We start from the raw sequence: 23,091 nt of genomic DNA on the forward strand, positions 1-23,091 counted from the left end.
GTCGAATTCTGAAGACAGAGAAGAGACCCCTTCCCCCAGCATCATGTGGGAGGCAGTGAGCGATGTGTGCCCTCTCGTCCCATAGACCATTTAGGGAACCAGATGAGAAGGCACTCTAGCATATCTGTAAATGTCACGGTCCCAGCACTTTAGTCGTGCATCCATGAAGTCTCAATGAACTTTTAAGAGACCCAAACCTGCTCATTTTGCAGATGGGGAAGTTGAGGTCTCGAGAGGGTAAGGACTAACCCCAAGGTCACTGTTTATATGGGGCCGAGTAGAGCCTACAGCTCAGATTCCCAAGTCCCTGCCCCCACTTATTCCCACGCCTTGAGTGTTGCTGGCGTGCGTTTCCCACCAGAGGTACAAAAACCTGGATTCTTCCTTTGTCTGAGACCGGGTCTAGACCTGTCTGCCTAGAATCTAGAGACACGCACTGGAGCCTAGCGGTCTCCTTTTCCATGTCGTTGGCGCCGCCTGGTGGAGTTGCGGCGAATCCTCAACAGCCGTGGCTGCAATCCGAGACTTGGACTCGAAATGATTCCCCAGGGCCAAGTTGACACTTGAGCCGGGCCGGAGTAGGCGTGAGTGGGATGGGGAGCTCTGCTCACTTTGCGCAAGCCTCGGATCTTGCCTCCTCCCAGCCCCGTTTTCCCGTCCCCCTCCTTCTTCTGGCCCTCTTTCCTGTTTGCCGCCCCCCCTCACCATACACATACACTTCCTGATGGAGTCGCTCCCAAATCAGCGGGCAAAGATACAGAGTCTGAGTCTGGGGGACGGAGGGCAACGAATCCAGATTTTATTGTCAGGGAGGGGGAAAAGGGAAAGACGTGGGTTGGGGGCCGGGGTTGCTACATCGTCAAGCAGAAAGAGTTGATGGGGAGGGGAAGGCCAGTGGGGGCCTGTCTCCCTCCCGGGTCTGTGCTGGAAGGACTGACGATACGGAAACCACAAGGTGGAGGGGAGGTCACGACCCCGCCCGAGTTGTGCAGTGGAGGTGTCCGGTGGGAGGGGACAGCCATGAGGTCTAGGAGCTGGGATGGGGTAGGCTACAGACTCTGCAAATCCTGCGGAAAGGGGCGGGGCGGGGGCGAGGCTTCTATTGCTTTTTGCTCACAGTTTTGCGGAAGGCGAGGTGGGGGTGGGCTTGGACTGGACACCCCTTGCCCCCCTTGGTACCCCTTGGGCGATGGGTGCTGGTGAAAAGAATGGAATCCGGACTGGGAAGGAAGAAGGTGAGGGAAGGGTCTATAGGGGCATCTACTTGGTCCCACCCAAGTGCCAGAGATGCCACCAAGTGCTGCCCATGGGCCCGGCTAGACCTGGGCTGGGGCGTGATGCGGGGCGGGCACAGTGAGGTTGCAGGCGGTAAAACCAAAGTGCTTATGAGGGACCCAGGATCCCGCCTGCTCCCCTCCCCCTGCGGAGGACGGGGGTGTTCACGGAAGCGCTTCAGTTTGGGGGTAGGGGGCCGGAGTCCCAGAGTCCGCTTATTGCCAAGAAAATCCATTTCTGCCCCCCTGGACCCCGATCATGGCTTGTGAACCCCGTTTTGTGCTAGGTTTGGGGGGGAAGGGCTGGATGCACATGGCTTTTGGGAGGGGTTGTCTCCAAGGGGGCTCGGGGGTGAGACAGCCCCCCCTTTTCTAGGGGAGAGGGAAGGGCAGGGGGCGGGGTTCCCTGAGATCTGGGGTGTTCCCCCCCTTCTGAAGTCCCCCTCCCCCGCTACCCCTCCCCTTTCCTGGAACCCCGTACCTCGGGGTGGGGGGGAAGGAGAGAGATCATTCAGGGAGTGCCGGGAGGAGGGACGGACTGGGAGCCCGGAGGCCTGGGTCCCGGCTGGAGGTGGGGGGGTTGAATGGGAGGGGGTTCAGGGTTCCGGTCAGTAGGGGGAGAAGAGGATGGGTCCGTGCGCAGTTCGGATGGGCCCGGGGGCCGGGTGGAGCAGGGGGTGGGTGATCGGCGGTCCCTGGAGAAGAGGTGCGGCGGGAGCCGGGCGCAGAGACAGCGGGGAGCCTGCTGCCGCTGCCATCACCGCAGCCACCGCGAGGGGGCTGGGGAGCAGGCCTCCGGCCAAGGACTTGGGCAGCTCCTTGGAGAAAGTCAGAGTGCCCTGCAGGAGGGAGAGGGGCGGGGAGAGGGAAAAGTCATTCTGTGGCCCCGCAAACTCCACCTCTCCCAGGGCCGGCCGGCATCCCCTCCCCTCCCCGCTCCGGTCCCCGCCCCTTGGACGAATTCTCCATCGTCCAGGCCTCACCGCCAGCTCCCCGGCGCCCCTGGGCTTCTTGTGACGGCTCAGTAGGGGGTTGGGTTTCCCGGCCACGCCATCTCGGTGCCGCCGGCTGGAAATGTGCTGCAGGGACCAGTGGGTGGGGGGCTGTGAACCACGGGGAAAGGAGCAACCGCCAGGGAGCACGGTGATCGCACCTCAGCACCTGGCCCCGCCCCTTCTGTGGCACCAAAGGATGACCCTGAAGAAGAGTCTCACCCAAGCTCCCTGTCCTCCCTCCTCTCTCAGCAGGTACACTCTCCAGAATTCTCGGAAAGGGCCTTGGACCCACCTGTTTCAGTTGGACCTCCGAGTTGACCTTGACGTTGCAGATCTCACAGTGGAAGGTTCGGTCCTGGGCAGGGGCCTCTGGTTCCCCGGGAGTGGGAGGCCCCAGCCGAGGGTAAGCTTTGATGGGGCCCAGTCCACTTCGGGCCTCCAGAATTGTCTTGTGCTTAGTACCTGGAGCCCCCAGAGGGCAGGAGGTAAGAGGTGGAAAAAAAATTCTCCAGGCTTACTACACCTCAAATACCCAAATTTCCAATTACTATATTGGAAATATAGTAATGGGGCATCAAGTGTGGGGACTTTCCAAGGCCCTTGGGACCCTTCCAGACACAAGGTGGGTCAGGGGAGAGTCACAGTTACCAGAAATAGGGCGGGGGCAGGGAGGGAATTGAGGAGGTAAGGGGCTAAGGAATGAGGGAGATGATTAGGGAGGGAGATAGGCTGGTGAGTCTTAGAGGGTCCAGGGATGCTGGAAGCCAGGAGAGTTAGGATATAGGGAGCAGGAGCGGATGAGGACAGGGGAGTGGGTGTGGGGGAGGGGAGCCCATACCTTTGTTATGTGCCTCAAGCTGGGACAGGGAGTTCACTGCCACCTTGCACAGAGCACAGTAGAGCAGCCGCTTGGCCTTCTCCTCCTCTTCCTTGCTACCCCCAGGCAGGGAAGCTGGGGCTGGAGTCCCCCCTTCACCCTTGGTCACACCCTGACCAGTCTCCAGAACACTGGGAGGTGATGGGGAGCCAGGTTGTTTCTCTGGGGATCCCGGGGCTGGACCCAGTCCATTTTCCATGGAAACTGTCACTGGAGGAGAAACAGAGGGATCATCCCAGATGGCTTTCGGAGAAGATTCTTTTTGCCTCTCACTGTGTGGCCTCTCCTGTTGCGGAGCACAGGCTCTGGATGCGCAGGCTCAGCGGCCATGGCTCACGGGCCCAGCCGCTCCGCGGCACTTGGGATCCTCCCGGACCGGGGCACGAACCCGCGTCCCCTGCATCGGCAGGCGGACTCTCAACCACTGCGCCACCAGGGAAGCCCGGAGAAGATTCTTTATGTGGAGGAGACCTAGCCCCGTTTCCTGGAGGGCAAGGGCCCAGGAGTCCCCACCCTGTGACAACATGCATGCTCTCATGACCTGGACCAGAGCCAGATGTGGTCCAGCTGCCGCAGGCTGGGTGTGAGACTCCAGTGCCTGGCTCATTCTCCATAAGCTGGGAATGGCTGAGGGGTCCAGCCCCACCAGCCTCCCCTTCAGCCAGGGTGAAGCTGGCAGCCAGCCTGGTGAGGGCGAGAGGGGCATGGAACAAGGAACCTCCCCTCCAAGGCCTGCCAGCCAGCCTGGGCTTCCTGCCCGGCCAGCCCCTTCTCAGAGGCCTGCCCAGTCCCCAGGGAAGCATGCCAAAGAACTCTAGGAAGGGGCAGAAGCGAGGTAAGGAGAGGTTAGGAGAGATAGGCACAGACATGGCAAAAGGGAAACAGAAACAGCAGAACCAGAGAGGGAAGAAACAGGGATGTGGGCTGCTCTATAATTCATGGCTTGATTAAAGATGCACAGGCCCCAGGCCTCAGCGCTGGGTTCTGGCCTCTGCACAGGGGAAACTCTAGCGCTCCCATTCTTGCTCCAGCAGCTGATCCAGTTTCCGGGTCAGGGGGAGGCCGGGGGTGGGGCTGGGGAGCTGGTGGGAGGGGACCTCCTGAGTCCTGCACCTGTCCATTCGCTGGTCCATCCTGTGATCTTTCCCTTTCTTTTCTCTTCCTCATTTCTGATATCATTTATCTCCATCCCAATCCAGACAGCACACTCACATCTCTATCTGGACAGAACCTCCTGGCTTTCAAAAGCAGGGCAGGTATCCTTACCTCCTTAGGGAGATACCCTAGGAACTAAGTGAGGTAATATGTATCAAGCACCTAGAACAGTGCTAGACAGGAAACGTTAGCTACACCGCCACCATGATCATCCCCCTTTGACAGAGACATTACCAAGTTAACCCAAGATGTTCAGGCTAAGAAGCAGTCAGAACACAGTTAGAACTCAGCTCACCCACTCGCCCTATCTGTGCATCCCTGAAGGACAGTGTGTGTGTTTGTGTGTGTATGTGTGGTGAGAGTGGGGCCTGCTTCCCAAGCTGGTGGTGCAGCTCCTTGGTTTTCATTCTCCTTAGGGTAGGGCAGGAAGGAGAGGCAAGGACAAGGAGGACATGGGGATGCCAGGTCTCTCTTGGAGTTGCCATGACTGACATCTGATGTTGTAATCCCAGGATGGGGGTGGCTCGGATCGTCCTATCTTGATATTCCTTCTTTCCAGTTTCTTGGCTGGGAGTAAGGTTTAGGATGGCCACCAGCCATGAGGGACAAAGAATCTCAGAGTTGCTTTTTGTAAACCCGGAAAAGACCTCACAGATCTTCAAGTCTCACTCCCTCATTTCCGAGGGACAAAAAACTCTGGCCCAGAGCGGTCGAAAGATCTACCCAAGATCACCCAGGGAGTTGCCTGGGTTTCCTGGGCTCAGTCCTCCCTGGGGGGAGCCCCCATGGGCAGGCTCTCAGATACCCTGATTCTCTCCCCTGCCCCTCTCCCCTAGATGAAATGGTCTCTCCCTGGATTTGGTGGTTCCCTTTTTCTTGAGGAAGTTTGCCAGGTAGCCTCACCCTAGCCCCTGTCTGAGTCACAGGGGCTAGGGTGAGGGAGGTGGGGAGGACAGACAGGGAGGTGGGGAGGACAGACAGTGGGGACTCTGCTGAGAGGAGCTGGGGTGGCAGTGGGGGTGACAGGATGGAAATTTTGCGTCACTGGGTTTGGCTGCAGGACTCACCTTGGGTGGGGCTGGCGTGGGAGCTGAGGAAGAGAGAGATGAAAGCAGAGGAGAGTTCTGGGAAGTGGGGACAGAATGGAGGAGACAAGTTCAGTTGAAGGATGCTGGGGCGGAGTCAAACATACCTGGACGGGGCGCTACACCCTCTCCATTTGGGGGCGTGCCGCCTGGGGGAGCTGGATCTCCTGTTTCCCGGACGCTGGGCTCCCTGCCTCGAGTCTTGGCGGCCTCGATGCCTTTGACTCTTCGGGCATGGCGATTACCCTTGTAGTGTGCCTCAGCCTGGCTCTTTAGGGATGGAGGAAGAAAAGGGAATCTGAGATCATCTTTCATCTGAACATTCTCCCCATGGAGCTCCTTCAGGTCCTGGGGTGGCCTCAGCAGGCTGCACTTAATCTCTCCCTACACCAGGGAGAGGTAAAGCCCCATGTCGAGGACCCTGGTTACTCAGTCACTGGGAACCTGGGTCCCCACCTAGCCCAGGCTCCACCCCACCACCACACCCAGGGCCTGCCTGCTGTCCCAGGCTTCCCACCTTGTCCAGGGGTGAGGGAAGGGGACCTCACACCTACAGGAGAAACCTAAATGGGAGGGGCCGAGCAATCTAGCCAGTCCGCATCCTCTTCGACCCCGGGCCTTCTGTGCCTGTGTCCCCTGGCTCCAGGATCCAGCCTTTGCTGCTCCTGGGATTCCCACCCTCAAGCTGGTACTCCCAGGAGCTCTGAAGCCTGGGCTGTACCCTGACTACTCCCCTCTGGGTCTCATTTTCCCTGAAGCCTCTGCGGACACCCTGGAGGACCCTGGCCCCAAGCCCAGCTCTGGAGACAGAGAGCAGCAGAGACAGCTGTCAAAACAGAGGCGCTTGGTGGGGGAGGGGAGGGGAGGGCAAAAAGAGGAGAGGGCTGTTTACTATTGGCCCCTGGCCCCTCCAGTCTCCCACCCTCCAGCAGTGAGCGGAGCCAGGGTTGGGAAAGGGGATGCCTGGGGTCGAGGTCAAGGGGAGGTCTAAATCTGGGTTGGTCCTGGCTCCACCCCACACTGTGTGCACCCCCTGCTAAGAACACACAATCATGGAAGCACAAGGTCACCCAGACAGGCGTAAAGTAGAAATAAAAGGTGTGGATAGGCAGGAAAAGATTGACAGCCCAGGGGTGGGGCAGGGGTGTGCAGAGCCTGGTGGCATGGTGTGGCGTGTGTGCGTGTGTGCGTGTGTGTACTGGGTAGAGAAACAGAACATGCTTTCTTTTCCCTACTCAGCAGAATGAGGCTCTGCTGTTTTTCTCCAAAAGTTCTCAGAAACTGCACGCCACAAAGCCCCCTCTAGACGCACACAGAAGTCCCAAGGGAGCCTCCGAGGGAGAAAATCTGGGAGGCCAGACACCAAGGTTCTGAGTCTGGGGTGGCTTCTCCCATGGGAGAAACTTTCCCTAGAGAGAGCAGTGGGGGCCAGGCCTCGTGTGTAATTTGGAGGGAGGACGGTGGAGAGAGGAGGAAGCCAGGAGGTTAGAGGGAAATGGGTGAGCCGGGGAGGAGTTTAGCAGAGGCCAAGGAGGGCACAGGCTCTGCAGGGGGCCAGTGACGTAACTCAGCCCTGTACACAAGACCAGAGGGCCAGAGGCCACACTCCCACCCAGACACAGATGGCCACCTGTGTTCCAAGAAGTTCTGAGCCAGGGATGCCTCAGTCCCCAAGGGAGGGAGGGGTCAGCCTTAGAGGACTGGGCTATATACTTCATGTCAAAATATACAGCCATCTCTTGTCCCTCCCAAGTGCTTTCTATCAGCCCTGCCTCTCCTGCAGTATCCCCTCATATCCCCTTAATCCCTGTCCCTCACCCAGAGCTCCCAGATCCTGCCCTCCCCTAAGATCCCCTGGTCGTCCCTGCCCCAGCCAGTGGATGGGTGAGCAGCTGGGTTTCTTACCTGAGAATTGAAGCGGATCTGACAGACATTACAGGAAATGATGGGCCGCTTGGTCTTGAGTAAGGGTCCCCCAAAAGTGTGGGAGAGTACAGCCTTCTGCACAGGGTCCATCTGTGGAGGCAGGCTGGGGTGAGCCAGGAACCCCAGCACAAGCTCATGTCCATCACAACCCCACTGGCAGCAGCTGGGTTGAACCAAAGTCCCCAGAGCCTCCTCCCAATCCCCCAGCATGCCAGAGGGCTCTGAGCCTCAGCTCCCTGATTCCCTCCCAGCCCAATCTTCATAGCACTGGAAGGGACCTGAGAGATCCCCTGGCCCAGTGCTCCTATTTGACAGAAAGTAGAAGTGGTTTGCCCAAGGTCAGAGCATGACTTAAGAGCAGAGCCTGGACTTGAACCTGGACTTGTCTCCATCCGTTATACCATGAAGATCAAGCTCTGTCATCTTGACCTTTCTCCTGGGCTGATCTACCAGAGGCCCACTCAGGAAGTCCCAAAGCATCCCAGATCCTAGGGTCCTCAGCTGAAGCCTTTTTTGGCCACCGCTCTGGGTCAAGACCATCAACCAAACCAAGCTTCTGGTCCCAGGAGACAGATGTTCCTAGCTTCCCATCTCTGGGCCCCAGGTGGCCCTAACACACTCATTCCCTGGACCTCTTAAAGCAGTAGCTTCTAGAGGGAGTAAAAGAACTCAGGAGAGAGTAGGTGGCTCCAGCGGGAATAAGTAGGAGAACGTAAGAAGCTGAGCTAGCCTGAGGCTGCCCGGGGATCTTCTAAACTCCCTCCCCTTGGTCACAGGGCTTCTGGGGCAGGGCTAGGGGGCTGGGAGGGATTAGGAACGGCCTCTGCCCCCACCCTGGGTCAGCAGATGTCTTTGCAGTCTCCTGCCAAGAATTCACATGAGGCGGGAAGAGGATGGGAGTTTCTCTCTGAGGCTTTCTGCTATGGGGATAAAGCCAGGGGCCTAGAGGCATGAAAACTGCCTCCCTGCCCTGTCCTCCTCCCTTCTGGCCCCCAGGCGGCCAGGGAGAGGCGATCCTGGAATGCAGCTGAGGCTGAGCAGAACTGGGTGATGGCTGGGATCTCTCATAAGCATGGAACCAGATTAGAGCTGAAACCTTATCTTCTAGGTGGAAGGATCAAGTGAAAAAACAGTTGCTGGAGACTTGGGGGTCCTTAGCTCCTCAGCTGAGGCCCTCCCATGTGCCCAGGTCTTCATGATTCCCCATGAGGCACTGGTGAGAGACAGGAACATGGAGCAGGGGGAAGAAGGTGGTCTGGAAAGCCCACACATCCTGTCTCCCCTCTACTCCCCAAAGTTGTCTCACTGGCTGCTTGGGGTTAATGTCAGGAAAGGGGCTTTAGCATCCCTGTGAAATGCGCCATCCCATTTGGCAGTGGCAGAGGCAGGAGCCAGGTTCAGATAACCAGTCTGAGAGACCAGTGTCAATTTCCTGGCCTGCCGTTGGCTGGAAGCAGCCTCTCTCAGTGGCTTACTCTTCACCTCCTGGAAGCCCAGGTCCTTTGCAGGGAAAAGCCAAAAAGGGGAAGACTGGGTATGTCTGTGTGTGTCTAGGCAGTCTATGATCAATCTGTGCAGGGGTGGAGTATGAAGGCGTGTCACGTGCTGTGTGTACATCATTTCTGTATCAACAGTTCTGTGTCGGGGGCTCTGCCGAAGCCATGAATGGTCAGGTTGTGCAATCTTCAGCTGTGTGTTTATCGGAGTGAATGTATGATGTGTCTGGCAGGAAGACAGACCAAGTTGGAGACAGGCTTTAATCAGAAAGGGGAGACAGATGTTGCACTCAGCTCTCAGCCTCTGGGAGACAGTCCTCCCTAACCAGGGACCCCCAACTCTGCCCCAGGGTTCTCCATAGCCCCTGGACGTCCTCACATGCTGGGTGGGGAATGGAATTCAGCCCAAACAGAAACCCAATCTGGGCCAGGAAACCTAAGTCGATGAAAATGGTAGGGAGAGAGGAGTGGGATGGAGAGGGGAAAGCAGAGGTCCCTGGCTCTGTCTGTGCCCCACCCCAGGACCCCAGCCTGCTCCCCAGGGTGGCCGAGGACCCAGTGCCCTGAGGATGACCTGTGAGCTGACTGTCCCAACATCCATCTCCTGCAAATGGTCCCTGTCCCGCTTGGGTCCTTCCTCCAGGGTGAGAGCCTTTTCCTTTGCACAGCCCTCTCCTCAGGCTTAAGTCCATAAACACCAACTAGGGGTGGGAGGTGGGCAGAGAGGAGGGCAGCAACCCAGTCAGGTGGGTCCTTCCCACCCTCTCCTCCGGGAAATGAGGAGACACCAGGCTGAAGGTGAGGGTTCCTGGGCCCAATCCCTGCGCAGGTGGAATATGAGCCACTGAAGTGCTGCTCCAGGCCAAGGTCAAGAGGCCCTGGTGACCTAGATGAGGGCTCTCTGGGGAGGGGTGAAGGCCAGCATCTCCCGGAGCCCTCTCACTCCAGAGCCCCTTCCCTAGGATTTTGGCCTAGACACTGTCTGGAAAGGTCCACAAAACAGTCTCCTCCCACCTGCCCTCCAATAGCAGACATGAAAGGGAATCGCTCCCCTAAGCTGGGGCAAAATGAATCAGGAAGGGCAAGGGGGAGGGAAGGGGGAAACCAGATCAGGAACACCAGGAGGGGCTATGATTATATTTCCTTCCATTGCCCTTTATCTGATGGCACCGCTGCCCCTGTTTGACCACCCTCCCCCCCGCCGCCGCCCCAAATAAAGGCAAAAAGGGAAGGGGGATGGAATCTCAGGGATGGGAAGACCTGAGGGACAGGAAGGATTGAAACAGGAAAGAGAGGGAGCTAAAGGGTGTCTAAAGAGCAGGTGGAAGCTGGTGGGGGAGGGATGCTAGAAAGGGGACTAAGGCTGAGATGGGGTCAGGGCTGCATAAGGGATCTGACCGGCGGCGTGGCAATTTGAGGGTAGGTGTAGGACCTGATGGGAAGTCTGAAAATTTGGGGGACTTCAAGGATCTGAGAAACAGAGGCCGGGGTATCCAGTATGGTGGCAGCAGTCTGGGGGGCGCCAGATGGGATCCGGAGATTGGTTGGGGCCGCGCCGGTCGTGGGGGATGGGCCGGATAACCCGAGGACCAGGCGAAGGGAGAGGTAGGGAGCCGGGCAGGGGCGGGCGGGGATGGGGTGGGGGGGCGCTGCGGCAGCGGCGTGAGCCAGGGAGAGAGGAGGGGCCGGGTGGCTTACCCTGCGAGACCCCGGGGGACGTGGCTCCATGGCCCGGGGTGGCGGACCCGGGCGGGGAGGCCGAGCCTGGCCGGGCCGGGCAGGCCGGGGACGCGGCGCTCGTTGCCCGGGTGGCTCGGGGCTGTGCGGCCGGGCCGGCCCGGAGAAGGGGAGGCGGCGCCGGCCCGGCCCGGAGCCCGCCCCAGAGGCGGGGCCGAGGACGGGGGCGGAGATAGGGAGCTCGGGAGGCATGGAGGGGCGCTAGGGCGAAAAGAAGAGAGGACGGGGTGTCCATGTCCAGACACTCGTTCCAGAAAGACCTGGTCCTGGCGAAGGGTCCCTCGGCCTGGCGACGGGGCATTGACCAGATGCTCCACTGGGCTTCCTCCACTGGGGACCCTTGCTGGGTCCAGTATCCCTACCAATGGCCGACCCTGTTTCTCCAGCTTGGACCTTTCTCCTTTCTTTCACCCCCTCGCTCTTCTGCTGACAGCTTCTCTTTCGAGTCCGCAGACGACCGTTCCCCTGCTCCCTCTGCACACGACCCCTGTGCCCCTTATACCTGTCACTTCCCCTACTAGGGATGCAAGACCGAGCCCAGGTACCCAGGTGTCAGGCACTGCTCTCTTAGTGACTCCTCTGAACGGTGGAGCTGGGGTCGCCCAGGACAGAAGCGACCTCAAACTGGGGACATCATCCCTAACCTCTTCCCACCTCCTCTCGCCCGCCACCTGCTGGAGAACCAGGTTCCCGAAGGGCTTATGCTTCGTGCACTTGCTGCCCTCTGGCGGTAGAGTGGCGGCAGCACTGGGGGACGAGGAACAGGAGGGCAGAACAGCCCACTGCCCCAAACACTTCCTTATCCTCTCAGGATAGGTCCTAGGATTCCGGCTCTCTCATCTCTGGATCTCATCCCCTCCGTTCCACCTAGGGCCCAGAGATGAGCGAAGCAGGGGCCTGGATGTAGAGAGAGGCTGTCTTTGGGAGACAGTGCGGGATGTCCAAGGGCAGAGGGACGCACAATGCAGGCATGGGTCTAAGGGGTAGGAACTACCCGAGTAGGAGAGATCTGGAAGTATTAGTGCAGGGAAGGAGAGACTCTTCCGTGAATTTGAGCCCTTGGAATGTGCCAGCGTCTGGACTGAGCTCTTTGCATGGATTATCTAACTTAATCTTTACAACCACTATTATAATAGTAAGTACTATTATTATCTTCATTTTATAGATGAGGGAACTGAGGTTTAGAGAGGCTAAATAATTTGCCCAAGGTCATAAGCTAGTAAGTGGCTGAACTGGGATTTGAATTTAAACCTGGGCATCCTGACTCCAAAGCCCTGTGCTTAACTGCTGCACAGTACTGCCAAGGCATGTCTGCAGCTTTTCTGCAGTCCTCATTCCCCTGCAGAATTTGGCACTATTGATGCAGCCTGCCACACTCTCTCCCTTGGCTTCTCCAACTCTAGGAACCTGGTTCTGTCCCCACCCCCTCCTGTGGCTCCTTCATTTCCTTTGCAGGGGCCTCCTCCTGTTCCCACTGCCTAATTCTGCTTATTCCCCAAGGCTTGGGCCTTGAAAACTACCTTTCTCTCTCTGATCCTCTATTAAATAAAAACAACGAAATAACGTAATAATCATAGCAGCTTACACCGAGTGAAAACTTACTTTGTGCGGTGCTAGGCATTACGATTATGTAATACGATTCTCACAACAACCTTGCGAGTTGGTACTATTACTGTCTTCTTTTACAGCTGATAAAATTGAGGTTCAGAGTGGTTAAGTAATTTGCCTAAAGTCACACAGCCAGTACTTTTGGAACATCAATTCAAATCCTGCCAGTCTGATGCCAAAGTTGGTATCACTCAACACCTGGCCACACTCTCTCCAAGCTTATCCACTCTCATGGCTTTAAATAGCTCCTCCCCACTAGAGGCCATGGAGCCACGAACCTGAGGAGTCAGAAACTTGGGATTATCCACGTGAATCAACTAAGTAGCTTTGTGATCTTAGGAAAGTCACTTAACCTCTCTGGGTCAGTGTTTCCTCATCTATAAAATGGGGACAAAGATAGGAGACCCAAGGTTAAGTGTAAATCAGGTATGTAGACTGGGTGGAAACTATTCCCAGCACCTTCTGCTCCAGTCACGCCCAGTCAACTGCAGTTTCTCAAGTGCTCTTTTTTAGCCCTTGTTTCAGTTTGGAGTGTTCTCTGAAATCCCTTTTAAAATCCTACTAATAGTTCTTCAAAGCCCAAATCATAACGTCACCTGCTCCAGCTTCAATCCCTTTTTCCTCTGCTGTTCCTTTTTTTTTTTCCTGCTCAGCTCTGGTTGGTCCCTCACCACATCCAACAAGTCTTTCCTGACACCCCCTTGGGCTCCCCTACAAGCTACATGCCTCCAGCACAGCTCTTCTCACACTATAGGGTAAATGCTAACTTGCTGTCTTTCCTACTACACCATGAGCTCTCCAAGCACAGACTGAGTCCTGTGTCCCTGATACCAGTGCCTAGCACATAGTAGGTGCTCAAAAATTTTTTTGTTCAATTGAATTTTTGTTAGTGTCTCTGTCACAATATTTATAACCCTTCCTCTGTTTTGCATCGTAGATCACTGCATACACATCTATACTTCTTTCCTGAATATAGCGCCTTTAGCATGGGAGCATGTCATATTTACCCTCATGTCTCCATTTTATCTAGGACAGCGCCTTCCTGATAGTCATTACTCAATTTTCTCGTCTGTAAAACGAGGATAAAACGACAGCTACCCCATAGAGTTGCTATAAAAACTGAGATATGAAAAATGCTTTGTAAACCTCAAAGCGCAATGCAAATGTTGGTTTGGATTCTCTGGGAGGAGTTTGGAGGAAGCAGCAGGTATAAAGAGAACTGTATTTGGAGTCAGATGCTCTGGGTTCAAATCATACCTTAGGCACGTACTGCATCAAGTCATACCTTAGGCACGTACTGCGTCAGCTTGGATAAATTCCTAAACCCTTCTGGGCCTTAGTTTCTGTCTTCCAGGATGTCAAACTGGAATAATAATGTCTACTTTGTTGGGTTGTGGTGAGGATTAAATGAGATCAAGTATAGAAACATCTACTGCAGGGAATTCCCTGGCAGTCCAGTGATTAGGACTCCACATTTTCACTGCTGAGCGCCTAGGTTCAATTTCCTGGTTGGGGAACTAAGATCCCACAAGTCACACAGTGCAGGCAAACAAACAAACAAACAGAAACCACACACACACGCACACACACACACACACACACACACACACACACACACACAAAACACATCTACTGCAGGGCCTGGTGCATCGTTGATGCTCAATATGTGTTTGTACCTGAATATGTTTTTTTTTTTTTTTTGGGGGGGGGTATGCGGGCCTCTCACTGTTGTGGCCTCTCCCGTTGCGGAGCACAGGCTCCGGACGCACCGGCTCAGCGGCCATGGCTCACGGGCCCAGCCGCTCCGCGGCATGTGGGATCTTCCCGGACCGGGGCACGAACCCGTGTCCCCTGCATTGGCAGGCGGACTCTCAACCACTGCGCCACCAGGGAAGCCCCTGAATATGTTTTGATGGTGGGTTATCTGAATTGAATAAAGCTGACTTCCCCCAAACCTTTAGCTCCAGCCCACTCTCCAGGATCCAAATTCCAACTGTCTGTTGGACATTTTTGGCTCAACATCCCACTGGTCCACCAACTCGCCATGTCCTAAAGTGTGTTCAGCAGCCTCACCCCAGGCCAGCCTCCTCCTCTAACCTCCTGCCCCCGGCAAGGTGATTTCTTTCTCCCAATGACAGAGGCCTGAACCCTGGAGTCATCCTTGACTCATCTTCTCTCCCCCACCCCCAAACCCTGGTTGATCACCGTGGCCTGTCAATATTTCCTTGGAAAAACCTCACCCACCACCCCTTCCTTCACTCACTCTGCCGATGCCACGGGCCCAGTCTGGCTTCCAGGTTCCCCCGCAGGCCCTTATTGCTGGGACAGCCTCCTAACTGGCCACCATCCTCCAGTCTCTGCTCCCTTCCATCCAGCTGCCCCAGTCACCTGCCTCAAACACCACTCCTTCCAACTCACTGTCCTGCTCAGGAATGGATGATGCCTCCCTATTTCATAGTGATTAAATCTAGACAACTTTGCCAGCCCTCCAAGCCCTACCCCACTGACCCTACCCTACCCACCCAACGGTGTGGGCTCCAGAGAGCTGGAGCTTACATACAGGCTGCTTATGCCCTTGAAGAGTCTCTCTTTCCACCTCCCTGTACTCACTACCACCAGTCTAGGTCTGTGACTTCTCTCGATGGTGGACTGCGTGAGAAGATTCATATAAAACACCTAGCACACTGGCCCATAGCCGCTTTCAGCGAATATTAGTTATTATTGTTATTGCTGTCAATAGCATACCAGAGAGCCCACGACACTTGTAACTGACTAGAAGTAATGGAGATGGGGCCCTAAGAAGACATAAGGAATTAGATACAAGAGAAGAGGGCAGGGAGAGAAGGAGCCGGGGTGGAAGAAGGGTGGGAAAGACAGGCAGGCTGCTACTCACAGTGTTGTAGTTGCTGAAGAGGCCCAGGGTGGGTGCCGGCTCCAGTGGGAAGGGCAGGATCTGCTTGAGGTCCAGTGGGGGCTGCATGATGGGGGGCTGCCGTAGCAGAGGGAGGGGCCCTGCCCGGCTCAAGCTGCCTAGAGACCAGAGAAAACATTATGTGGGGCAGGAAGACTGAAGCTCGGGAGCCCACTGCCAGGCTTGGGGGCCCACACTCAGAAGTGTGACCCCCATCACACACACACACACACTTCCCCTGCTGGCTGGCTCCGGAGCAATGGAGCACGGTGCCCTGTGGGCCTGGGGGAGGGCGCAGACCTGTTGTTCTTCCCTTCTGGGTGATTTTCACTTCCCCCTTCTCCAGCCTCCCTCCCCCAAGACCTTTAGGCATTTTACAGACCCAGGAAAATCACAGGCCTTCTCTGCAGGCCGCCTGCTGGACAAGGGAATCCCAAAGGCTAAGTCTTACCCCAGGGAGAACTGTCAGGTGAGTGAATCATCCCACTGCTTAGAGAGGACTATTGAGGCCTGTATTTGGAGGAGGGCTGCTGGATCTTTAAGGCTCCCCAAAGAGTTATGATTTTGTCCCAGTCATCATTCTTAATTAACTGTCGATGTCTCGGGGTAGGAAAGTGGCGTTCGATCTGGGAGGTGCACTGCCTGTGGCCATTCTCAGAGCCCCTTCTCCCAACCTTCCTGTCCTCCCCAGGTCCCTCTGTCAGCCCCTCAGTCAGGAGAGTCAGTTCCTCTGTCAGGAATGTTCAGCTCAGGCTCTGCGGGAGGAACTGCGCCCAGCCCAGCCGCTGGGAGGGGAATGCCTGCGTCTGACCCCAAGGGGAAATGAAACTCCGGGCCAGCCACTCCACTACCGTCCCTGAAAGCTTCTCCTCCTACCCCAGAGCCATGGGAGGAGCCCTGCCAGGCTCCACACGGCTGGCCCAGAGGCCCTCAGGACCCCTCTGGGCTTCTGCTGGCCCAGCTCCCTTCTGCGACTTCTCTGTCAACCAGTCAGGGAACTCTGGATGCCCTTCATGGCTCTAGCAACCCCTTGCCAGCAACAGGGGTTCCCAGGAACAAAGGCAAACCCAGGAGGCTGCAAGCTTAGCCCCGTCCTCCCATGACCTTACTGGGGCAGAGGGTCCCCCTGGGATCCTTTCCTAATCCCCCCAGAGATGGCCCCTTTTCATACCTTCAGTGTCTGGTGCCTGCTGCCCCCAGGCAGTGGCCTGGCCCTGGCCCCCCAGGGGCCTGGGCCTGACAGCGTCCCCTTCCCTTGGTTCTGCCCCCTGCCCCCTCCCTTGCCAGCCTCCCCCCCAGTCCAGTCAGTAGAATCAGCCAATCAGAGTCCTGGAAAAGTGGGGCAGAGGGGAGGGCGGGGGAGCAGGGATTAGGGGAATCGGATGCGAGAGGATGGGGGTGGGGAGGGCTCAGGCACAGCTGGGGGCAGGGAGCTGGTCCAGGAAGGTCTGGAGGGGTCTGTCTTTTCCACCCACTGCTATGACTGGGCGGCTAGGGTGCCTGAGGCAGAGAGGGGTCAAGGCTGCGCTGGGAGCTTGGGCTGCAGACATCTAAGGGTTGAAGGAGAAGGGCAGGATGCTTGGCTTTGGCCCTTGGACAGCTGGGGGTCTGTATGACATGTCCGTTCCCTCCTCTGCCACCTCAGGGTTGAGATGGGGTAGGGAGAGAGGAGAGAGAGAGACAGACAGACAAAAGTGAGTGAGATAGAACGGGAAAGACTAACAGAAGCAGGAATAGGCGACTGAGAAAAGGGACATAGACACTGAGAGAGAAGAGGACAGGGGACAGTGGAGAGATGAAGAGAGTGAAATGAGAGAGAAACAGAGACACTGCTGAGAAGCTGCACACAGAGCTATAGACGAGGGCAGAAAGACCAGAGGACGGAGAACAGAGAGAACGAGAGAGGGAGAGAGGAGACAGAGGGACCGACAGACCGATGGGGCAGGGCGACCATCTCCCCTTCCCCTCTATCCCCCCATGGCTTCTCCCCTCTGTGCCCGCCTCCTCCTGCCTGGCACACAAGGCTAGGGCAGCCTTAACGAGCCCCAGGCGGCATCAGGAATGGTGAGAGAAACCTGAGCACTCCCAGAGTCCCCGGCACCCAGCACCCACCCCAGGCAGCTGGCCTGGGTCTGGCACTTGCTCTGGGCCCAGAGAGGAAGGCAGCTCAGCTCCTTGACCCTTTCCTGGCTATGAAGTCTCCAGGCCCCCATCCCTCAAACAACCACCTCAGAGGAGAGAGACGAGTTCCACAAAGGGCAACAGAAAAAAGAATGTTTTCAGGTAAAGCGCTCTGAGTAGTAGCACATTTAATCTCTGAGCTAACTATTCTATGGGGTAGCTGATACTAGCTTTTAACCATCTGACACTTGAAGAAACTGAGGCTCAGAGAGCTTAAAAAGACTTGGCTGATGTTGCACAGCCTTTAAGTATCAGAGCTGGGATTTCCATCGAGATCTGTCACCCTCTTGCTCTGCTACACAACCCCAAAGGGCTCCGATTTAACTCTGAATTCAGCAGAGATCTGAGAAAGGCTTCCATCTTGTCCAAGGAGAGGAAGGGGAGAACAAGTTCCATGTACTTCCTGGGGTTGGAGGAAAACAGGTAGCAGCCAATCAGTTCCCTCTAGCCAGCAACTCATCTTTCCCACTGACAGGAGCCCTGGGGTCGGGGGAGGGAAGGGGAAGTGGGAGGAAGGAAGGAAGGATGGAGTGAGGCACGGAAGCAAAGTGGGCAACTGGAGATTCATGTGTCTCTTTCCCAGATTCCTGGGTCCACTCCACTGAGATCTGAGGTGGGAGGGGGCAGATGACCACTTACGGACCAAGTGGGGAGAAACTGGGCCCTTGGTGTCAGGTAGCCCACGCCTCAGTCCCCTCTTCGCCATCCTGAGAATAATAAGGGCCCACTGTATGCCAGGCACTTTACATATACACCCCCCTGCGGATGGCTCTACTGCTCACTAGCTGGGTGACTAGCTCCTTTCCGAACCCTCTCTGTCTCATTTCTCCTTTGTCAAATGAGAGCAACGGTACCTGCCTTGTGGAGTTGTTGAAAGGATTGAACAAATCCATGTAAAGTGCTGGCCTGCCACAAAGAAAGCTCAATAAATGTTTGCTAAATAAACGAATCCTCATCTTAGAGATGACGGTCAGCTCAGAGAGGGGGAGTTTATTGACCAAAGTCACACAGCTAGTGAGGGATTTGAACCTGTCTGGCTGGCTCCAGACAGGGCTTTCAGGCACCACACTTTCCTAGGGATGGAGGGGGGGAAAGGCAGGAATATAATAAGGGCTGTGAAGGAGGAAATGAAGTAGGAAATCCAGGGCTTCAGGTGGGTTTGGAGGAGGAGGTGGAGAGCAAACTGGAGTGTGTGTGTGTGTGTGTGTGTGTGTGTGTGTGTGTGTGTGTGTGTGTGAGTGAGAGAGAGAGAGAAAGAGAGAGAGAGAGAGAGAGAGAGTGTGTGCGCACACGCGCGCAGGTCTACACACCATGTCAGGCGTGGCAGGGAGGAGCTGAGGCCTGGTTGAGACAGGCCACTCCAGAGGGAAGATCATTAGCTCCAGCAGATAGAGCCCCACCCAGCTCCGTGGGGAGCTGCCAAATGCTTTATTAAAGACAGTTACCAACCACTTTAGGGGGGTTGAAGTCTCAGTCCCTTAGATGGATGGCCATCTGTCCATTTCTGCACCCTACCTGGATCTAGGCACTTTGATCCTGCTCAGGTATCCCCCCAGCACCAGGCCACAACCAAGCCAGGTCTGACTCCTTACTCCTTCCATTCCCACTCAGAGCCGGTCTTTTCCTTCCTCTCTTCCCCAGAAATTCTGGCCAGGTGGGAGTCCCAGCCCCTTGGCTATCTCAGGTCGGGCCTAGGGCCTGAAGCCCCTGTGGCAAAGAATGGGAGTTTCTGCCGTGAGCTGACTCTGGGAGTGGCGGTTTCTGGGTAGGAACAGGAGCCAGGAAGGATGTTAGGGTAAGGCTGCAGGTTAGTGTTGCTCTGGAGATTGGGCCCTGATGAGATTCAGATCCCAGAGAGGTATTGGGGATAGGGTTGCAAGTAGCGTTAGGGCCCAAGGTGGTGAAAAACATGGGGTCAGCGCTGGGTTAAAATGGGAATTACGCTCAGGGGCCAAAGGAGAAATGAGATTGGCGTCTGGACTGGAATCTCATCTCTAATCCATCCCCTTTTCACTTCAGGCCTTTTGGCCTCTTCTAACTCCAGAAACGCCTAAAACTGGGGGATTAAGGGGAGAGCCTGGAACCCCTAGATCTTGCCTTCTTGAGCAAGTCTCAGGTATTTGAGGTATTTGTCCCCTTCTGCTGCAATTTCCCCCTTCTTGGCAGAAGGCCGGCTGAGTGCTGGAAAGGCTTTGAAGTCAAAGATGAAAGCAACAAGGGGATGATTATGAACAACTACTCAAAACATCATCCCTAATAACCCTGGGGGAGATGTGGGTGGGGGCAGGGCCTAAAGAGGGGAGGTGGCCTGGAAAGGCAGAAGGAAGACCCCTGGGGAATTTTCCCCAGCCTGATGGGAAAAGCCTCCCTCAATGCCCCCCAGCTCCACACACCACACCAAGGGCCCAGTTGGAGAGGAGGGTAAGCAAAGCTCAGAACGGTGAACGTGAGCCCAGAACCACCACCTTAAACCTGGGCCCACAGTCTAGCTCTTGAGCAGGCAGGCTGGGCCTCACCTGCCGGGCAGAGCACCTGCACACAGATTCAGTGGATCTCAGCGTTCAGAACCTGAAAACCTTAGAATGGGCCTCAGGCCTGGCCAGCTGCCTCCCTCGCCTTCCGCCTTCCTTCGTCAAAGAGGGTTAAGGTATGTGGCCTGCCAGGCTTCCCACCCCTCTGTGGGCTGGGCACAAGGAGGGAGTTAATCGCAATGTCCTCAGGGAGGTGTGCTGGGCATCCGGTTGGTGGCCCCTGGCATTCCTCCTGTGGTGGGATCTTGGGCTAGTTCGAGCAGGTTCCCGAGGTCCTCTCCAAGGCCTACTGGCCAGGAGAAGCACGGCTCAAACTGGCCTGTCCTGGACAAGCATGATGTTGCCTCTGGGGCCCGTGCCCAGGCTGGGGCCAGGGTGAAGGGATTGCACAGGTTGGAGGCATGTGGAGCCTGAGCTCTGGGAACCTGAGTCCAAGTGTGCTGGTGGGGGTCACTCTAGGGTCGCGACAGTCTTCATAGATGGGCCTGGAGTCTCTTTCCTGCTAGAGACACTCTTGGGAAGGAGGCAGGCAACCAGTCATTCGTGCCTCTGTTGGCTCATTCATTTAATGGATTTGATGGGGTGCCAGGTGGAGGGGGGCAGATGTAGAGTGGTGAGCATGAGGAGCTACAGGAGTGGGTGGGAGAGAAAGAGGTGGAGGGAGGGCAGAGGGGGAGAGAGCCACCTAGTGGGAGTCAGTAGGGGTCAAACGAAAGAAGAAAAGCAAAAGAGCCAAGGGGGCCCCAGCAGAGGGCTGAGGTGGGAGCCAGGTGAGCCCTGGGGTCCAGCATGCAACCAGGTGTCCCCGGTGGGGGGCAGGGAGACCACAGGTGTCTGGGCCTGGTGGGGGGGTCTCCCACCACAAACAGGGCCCAGGAACCAGCCTAGCCAGGACAGAGGGCAGAGGTCAGGTCAGAGAACAGAGCAGGCCTGTGGACTATCGTGGAGGCAGGGGCCTGGAGCCCGGCTGATGAGGAAGAAGTCCTTTCCTCCCCCTCCCGGGGCTCCCTTCCCATGTAGGTCATGAGGCTGGGGTGGCTGTGGCTGAAGGGATGTCAGAGCCGCGCGGGAGTCTCCCTCCGCCATCCTTGTGCTCCCCGGGGCCCCTTCCTCTGCTGGTGCCCCTGGCCCAAGACAGGGGTGGGGGTGGGGTGGGGGAGGAAGGAAGAAGAAGGCAGCCGGGAAGGAAGGGCCCAGGCAGCCAGAGCAGGGAGAGAGAGGGGCAGGTCCCGGCGTGTCGGGGCAGGATGGCTGCGGAGACAGGATCCGAGCCGCAGGGGCCCTGGGATGGACAGTTTCCCACCCTTTTTTCTCCCCAGACCCCTTATCTTCAGCCCTCAGGTTCCCACCTCCCACCACACACCTCGAAGCTACACCCACCATCTTCTCCCCCCCGCCCGCCCCTCACTTCCTCCTTTCCCTCTTATCCTGGGCCCAGAAGGATGTCGGAGTGTTTGAGCTAAGGGTGGGGGAAGGCCCCGGGGCGGGGGCGGGGCAGGGGGGGGAAGGGTCAGAACCTTTCGCTCAACTCCACCAGGCCAGGACCAGCCCCTCCCCCAGCCTCTCGTAGACTTCATATAATATTCATGAGCCTCATGAATACGCAATGTTCTCATTATGGGGCGGGGGTCTCACTCGGCTCTGTCTCCCCCTTTACCACTCCCTGGATTACCGGGAGAAGAAGCGGCAGTTTGGGGAAGAGGGAAAGAGGGGGCCCCAGATGTGGAGCCAGATGAAGGGGGAGGGGGAACCGGTGGCTGACGGGCGGCCGCAGTCACCGCGGTGCGGGAGGTGGGGGGGTGACCTACTGAGAGGGACCCAGGAGCCTGGAGCCGCGGAGCCGCAGAGCCCACTCACCGAGGATCATGCTGGGGACCCAGGCGTCCGCGGTTCCGCGTCGCTCTGTCCCGGGGGCCGTTCTGGCCGGGCTGGGGGTACGGGGGGTGGAGTCGGGGGAGGAGCAGAGGCCGGCCGAGGCGGAGCGGGGGCGGAGCCCGCAGCAGGTGAAGACGGGAGGAGGGGGGACCCGGGCACCCAGGGCTCCAGGAGAGGGCGTCCTGGCGTCTCCTTGTTTCCTCCCGCTGCTTTCTCTTCTACTTGCCGCCCTGGGTCTCCTGGATTTACGGTGTCACTGCAGCCAGGGCTGGGGGAACAAGACATCTAGAGGACGGTGTGTGTCGATACAGGAAGCTGGAAACTAAGATGCCTGGGATCCCGGGAAGGGCTGAGTCTGAGGGTGGGAAGTCTGGTCACAGGCTGATATGGGGTGGGGAGTGCCTAAGTACTCTGGCGAGGGATGGGGCCTGGCTGGATGGGACACCTGAGTCCTCTCCAGAGTGATGGGCTGAGCAGGAGCAGAGGGTGGGGCAGAGAATGTTTAGGTACTAGTTTGTTTCGCTGGCTCTGGAGCAGGATGCCTGGGGGCTGGGTCTCAGAGGTGAAATGTGGGGTTGAAGATGGACCCCAGCTTGATCTCTGGCCGGGGTCCGAATGCCTAGGTCCTTAGACCTTCCTTAGGGAAGGTCTGAGGGAAGAGATTGCAATCAGTGGACCCAAAGAGGTGGAAATAGAAGCTTGCAACTGAGATCATTAGGGCAACCAGAGATGACAGAAGATCAAGAACTGAGGCTCAGCCTTGTAGAGATGACCTGGATTGGTGTGGGGATGGGAGCATCTATCCAGGGCATTCCCCATTAAGGTGAGCTTGGACTGAAAAGGCCTGGTAGGGGGTCTTTGATGAGGTGGAGGGGAGGATGGAGGATAGGACAGAATGTATGGGCTGGGGAGAACGTCAGGGGAGAGGCGGAGTACAGGACACCGGATGTATTCTAAGGACCAACAGGATGTATTCTAAGGCAGGCAACTGGGACCGCAGCATGAGGCTGGAGTCTGGGAGTCTACGAGGTGTCTGGGGAAGATGCAGCTGCTGAAGCCTGGACCTGTCTGTACCTGCCCCAAGAGGGAGGGCAGCAGGAGGATTTCCCAGAATGCCAAGCAGCCAGCTTCAGGCCAACCCCAGCCAGAGGGAAAGGAGGTGTGAGTAGGAACTAGAACACTTGGGATTTAGGGACAGTGGAGGCAGGGAGAAAGAGGTCGGTAGAAGGGTGGGAGGACTGGAGTCTTGGAACAGTCTAGGAAAGAGGAAGGGGACTGAAGACTGGCATTCCTGGGTTCTCCAGGGAATTTAGGACCATACGGCTAATTAAGGTACAGGAAGTTCAAGTTCCTGTTTCTGGGCCTCAGCAGTCTCTTGTCCTCACCCCACTGATCTGGTTTGAAAAAAAGATCTGTTTCTGCACCTGCCAAGATGCTCCA

The 23,091-nt window shown here is 56.9% G+C and overlaps 1 protein-coding gene across 7 annotated transcripts; it reads right to left on the reverse strand.

The window, feature by feature from the left end:
- Positions 1-775: 775 nt before the first annotated feature.
- Positions 776-21,782, reverse strand: ZNF385A (zinc finger protein 385A). Of its 7 annotated transcripts, none has more exons than XM_059081488.2 (8): positions 21,634-21,782; positions 15,047-15,183; positions 7,292-7,402; positions 5,494-5,656; positions 3,108-3,356; positions 2,562-2,731; positions 2,258-2,353; positions 776-2,113 (listed from the first exon to the last, which is right to left on the reverse strand). In XM_059081488.2, exons 1-8 carry the CDS (start codon positions 21,641-21,643, stop codon positions 1,883-1,885), a joined length of 1,167 nt encoding a protein of 388 aa, XP_058937471.1. In that variant the 5' UTR covers positions 21,644-21,782; the 3' UTR covers positions 776-1,882. The 7 variants fall into 7 exon arrangements, with proteins under 7 accessions (XP_058937471.1, XP_066865546.1, XP_066865544.1 ...); XM_067009445.1 differs by having other exon boundaries at positions 7,292-7,415; positions 21,634-21,706; XM_067009443.1 differs by having other exon boundaries at positions 7,292-7,415; positions 15,047-15,179; positions 21,634-21,697.
- Positions 21,783-23,091: the final 1,309 nt, after the last annotated feature.

The sequence above is a fragment of the Kogia breviceps genome, chromosome 12 (genome assembly GCF_026419965.1).
Source record: "Kogia breviceps isolate mKogBre1 chromosome 12, mKogBre1 haplotype 1, whole genome shotgun sequence".
Lineage (NCBI taxonomy): Eukaryota > Metazoa > Chordata > Mammalia > Artiodactyla > Physeteridae > Kogia > Kogia breviceps.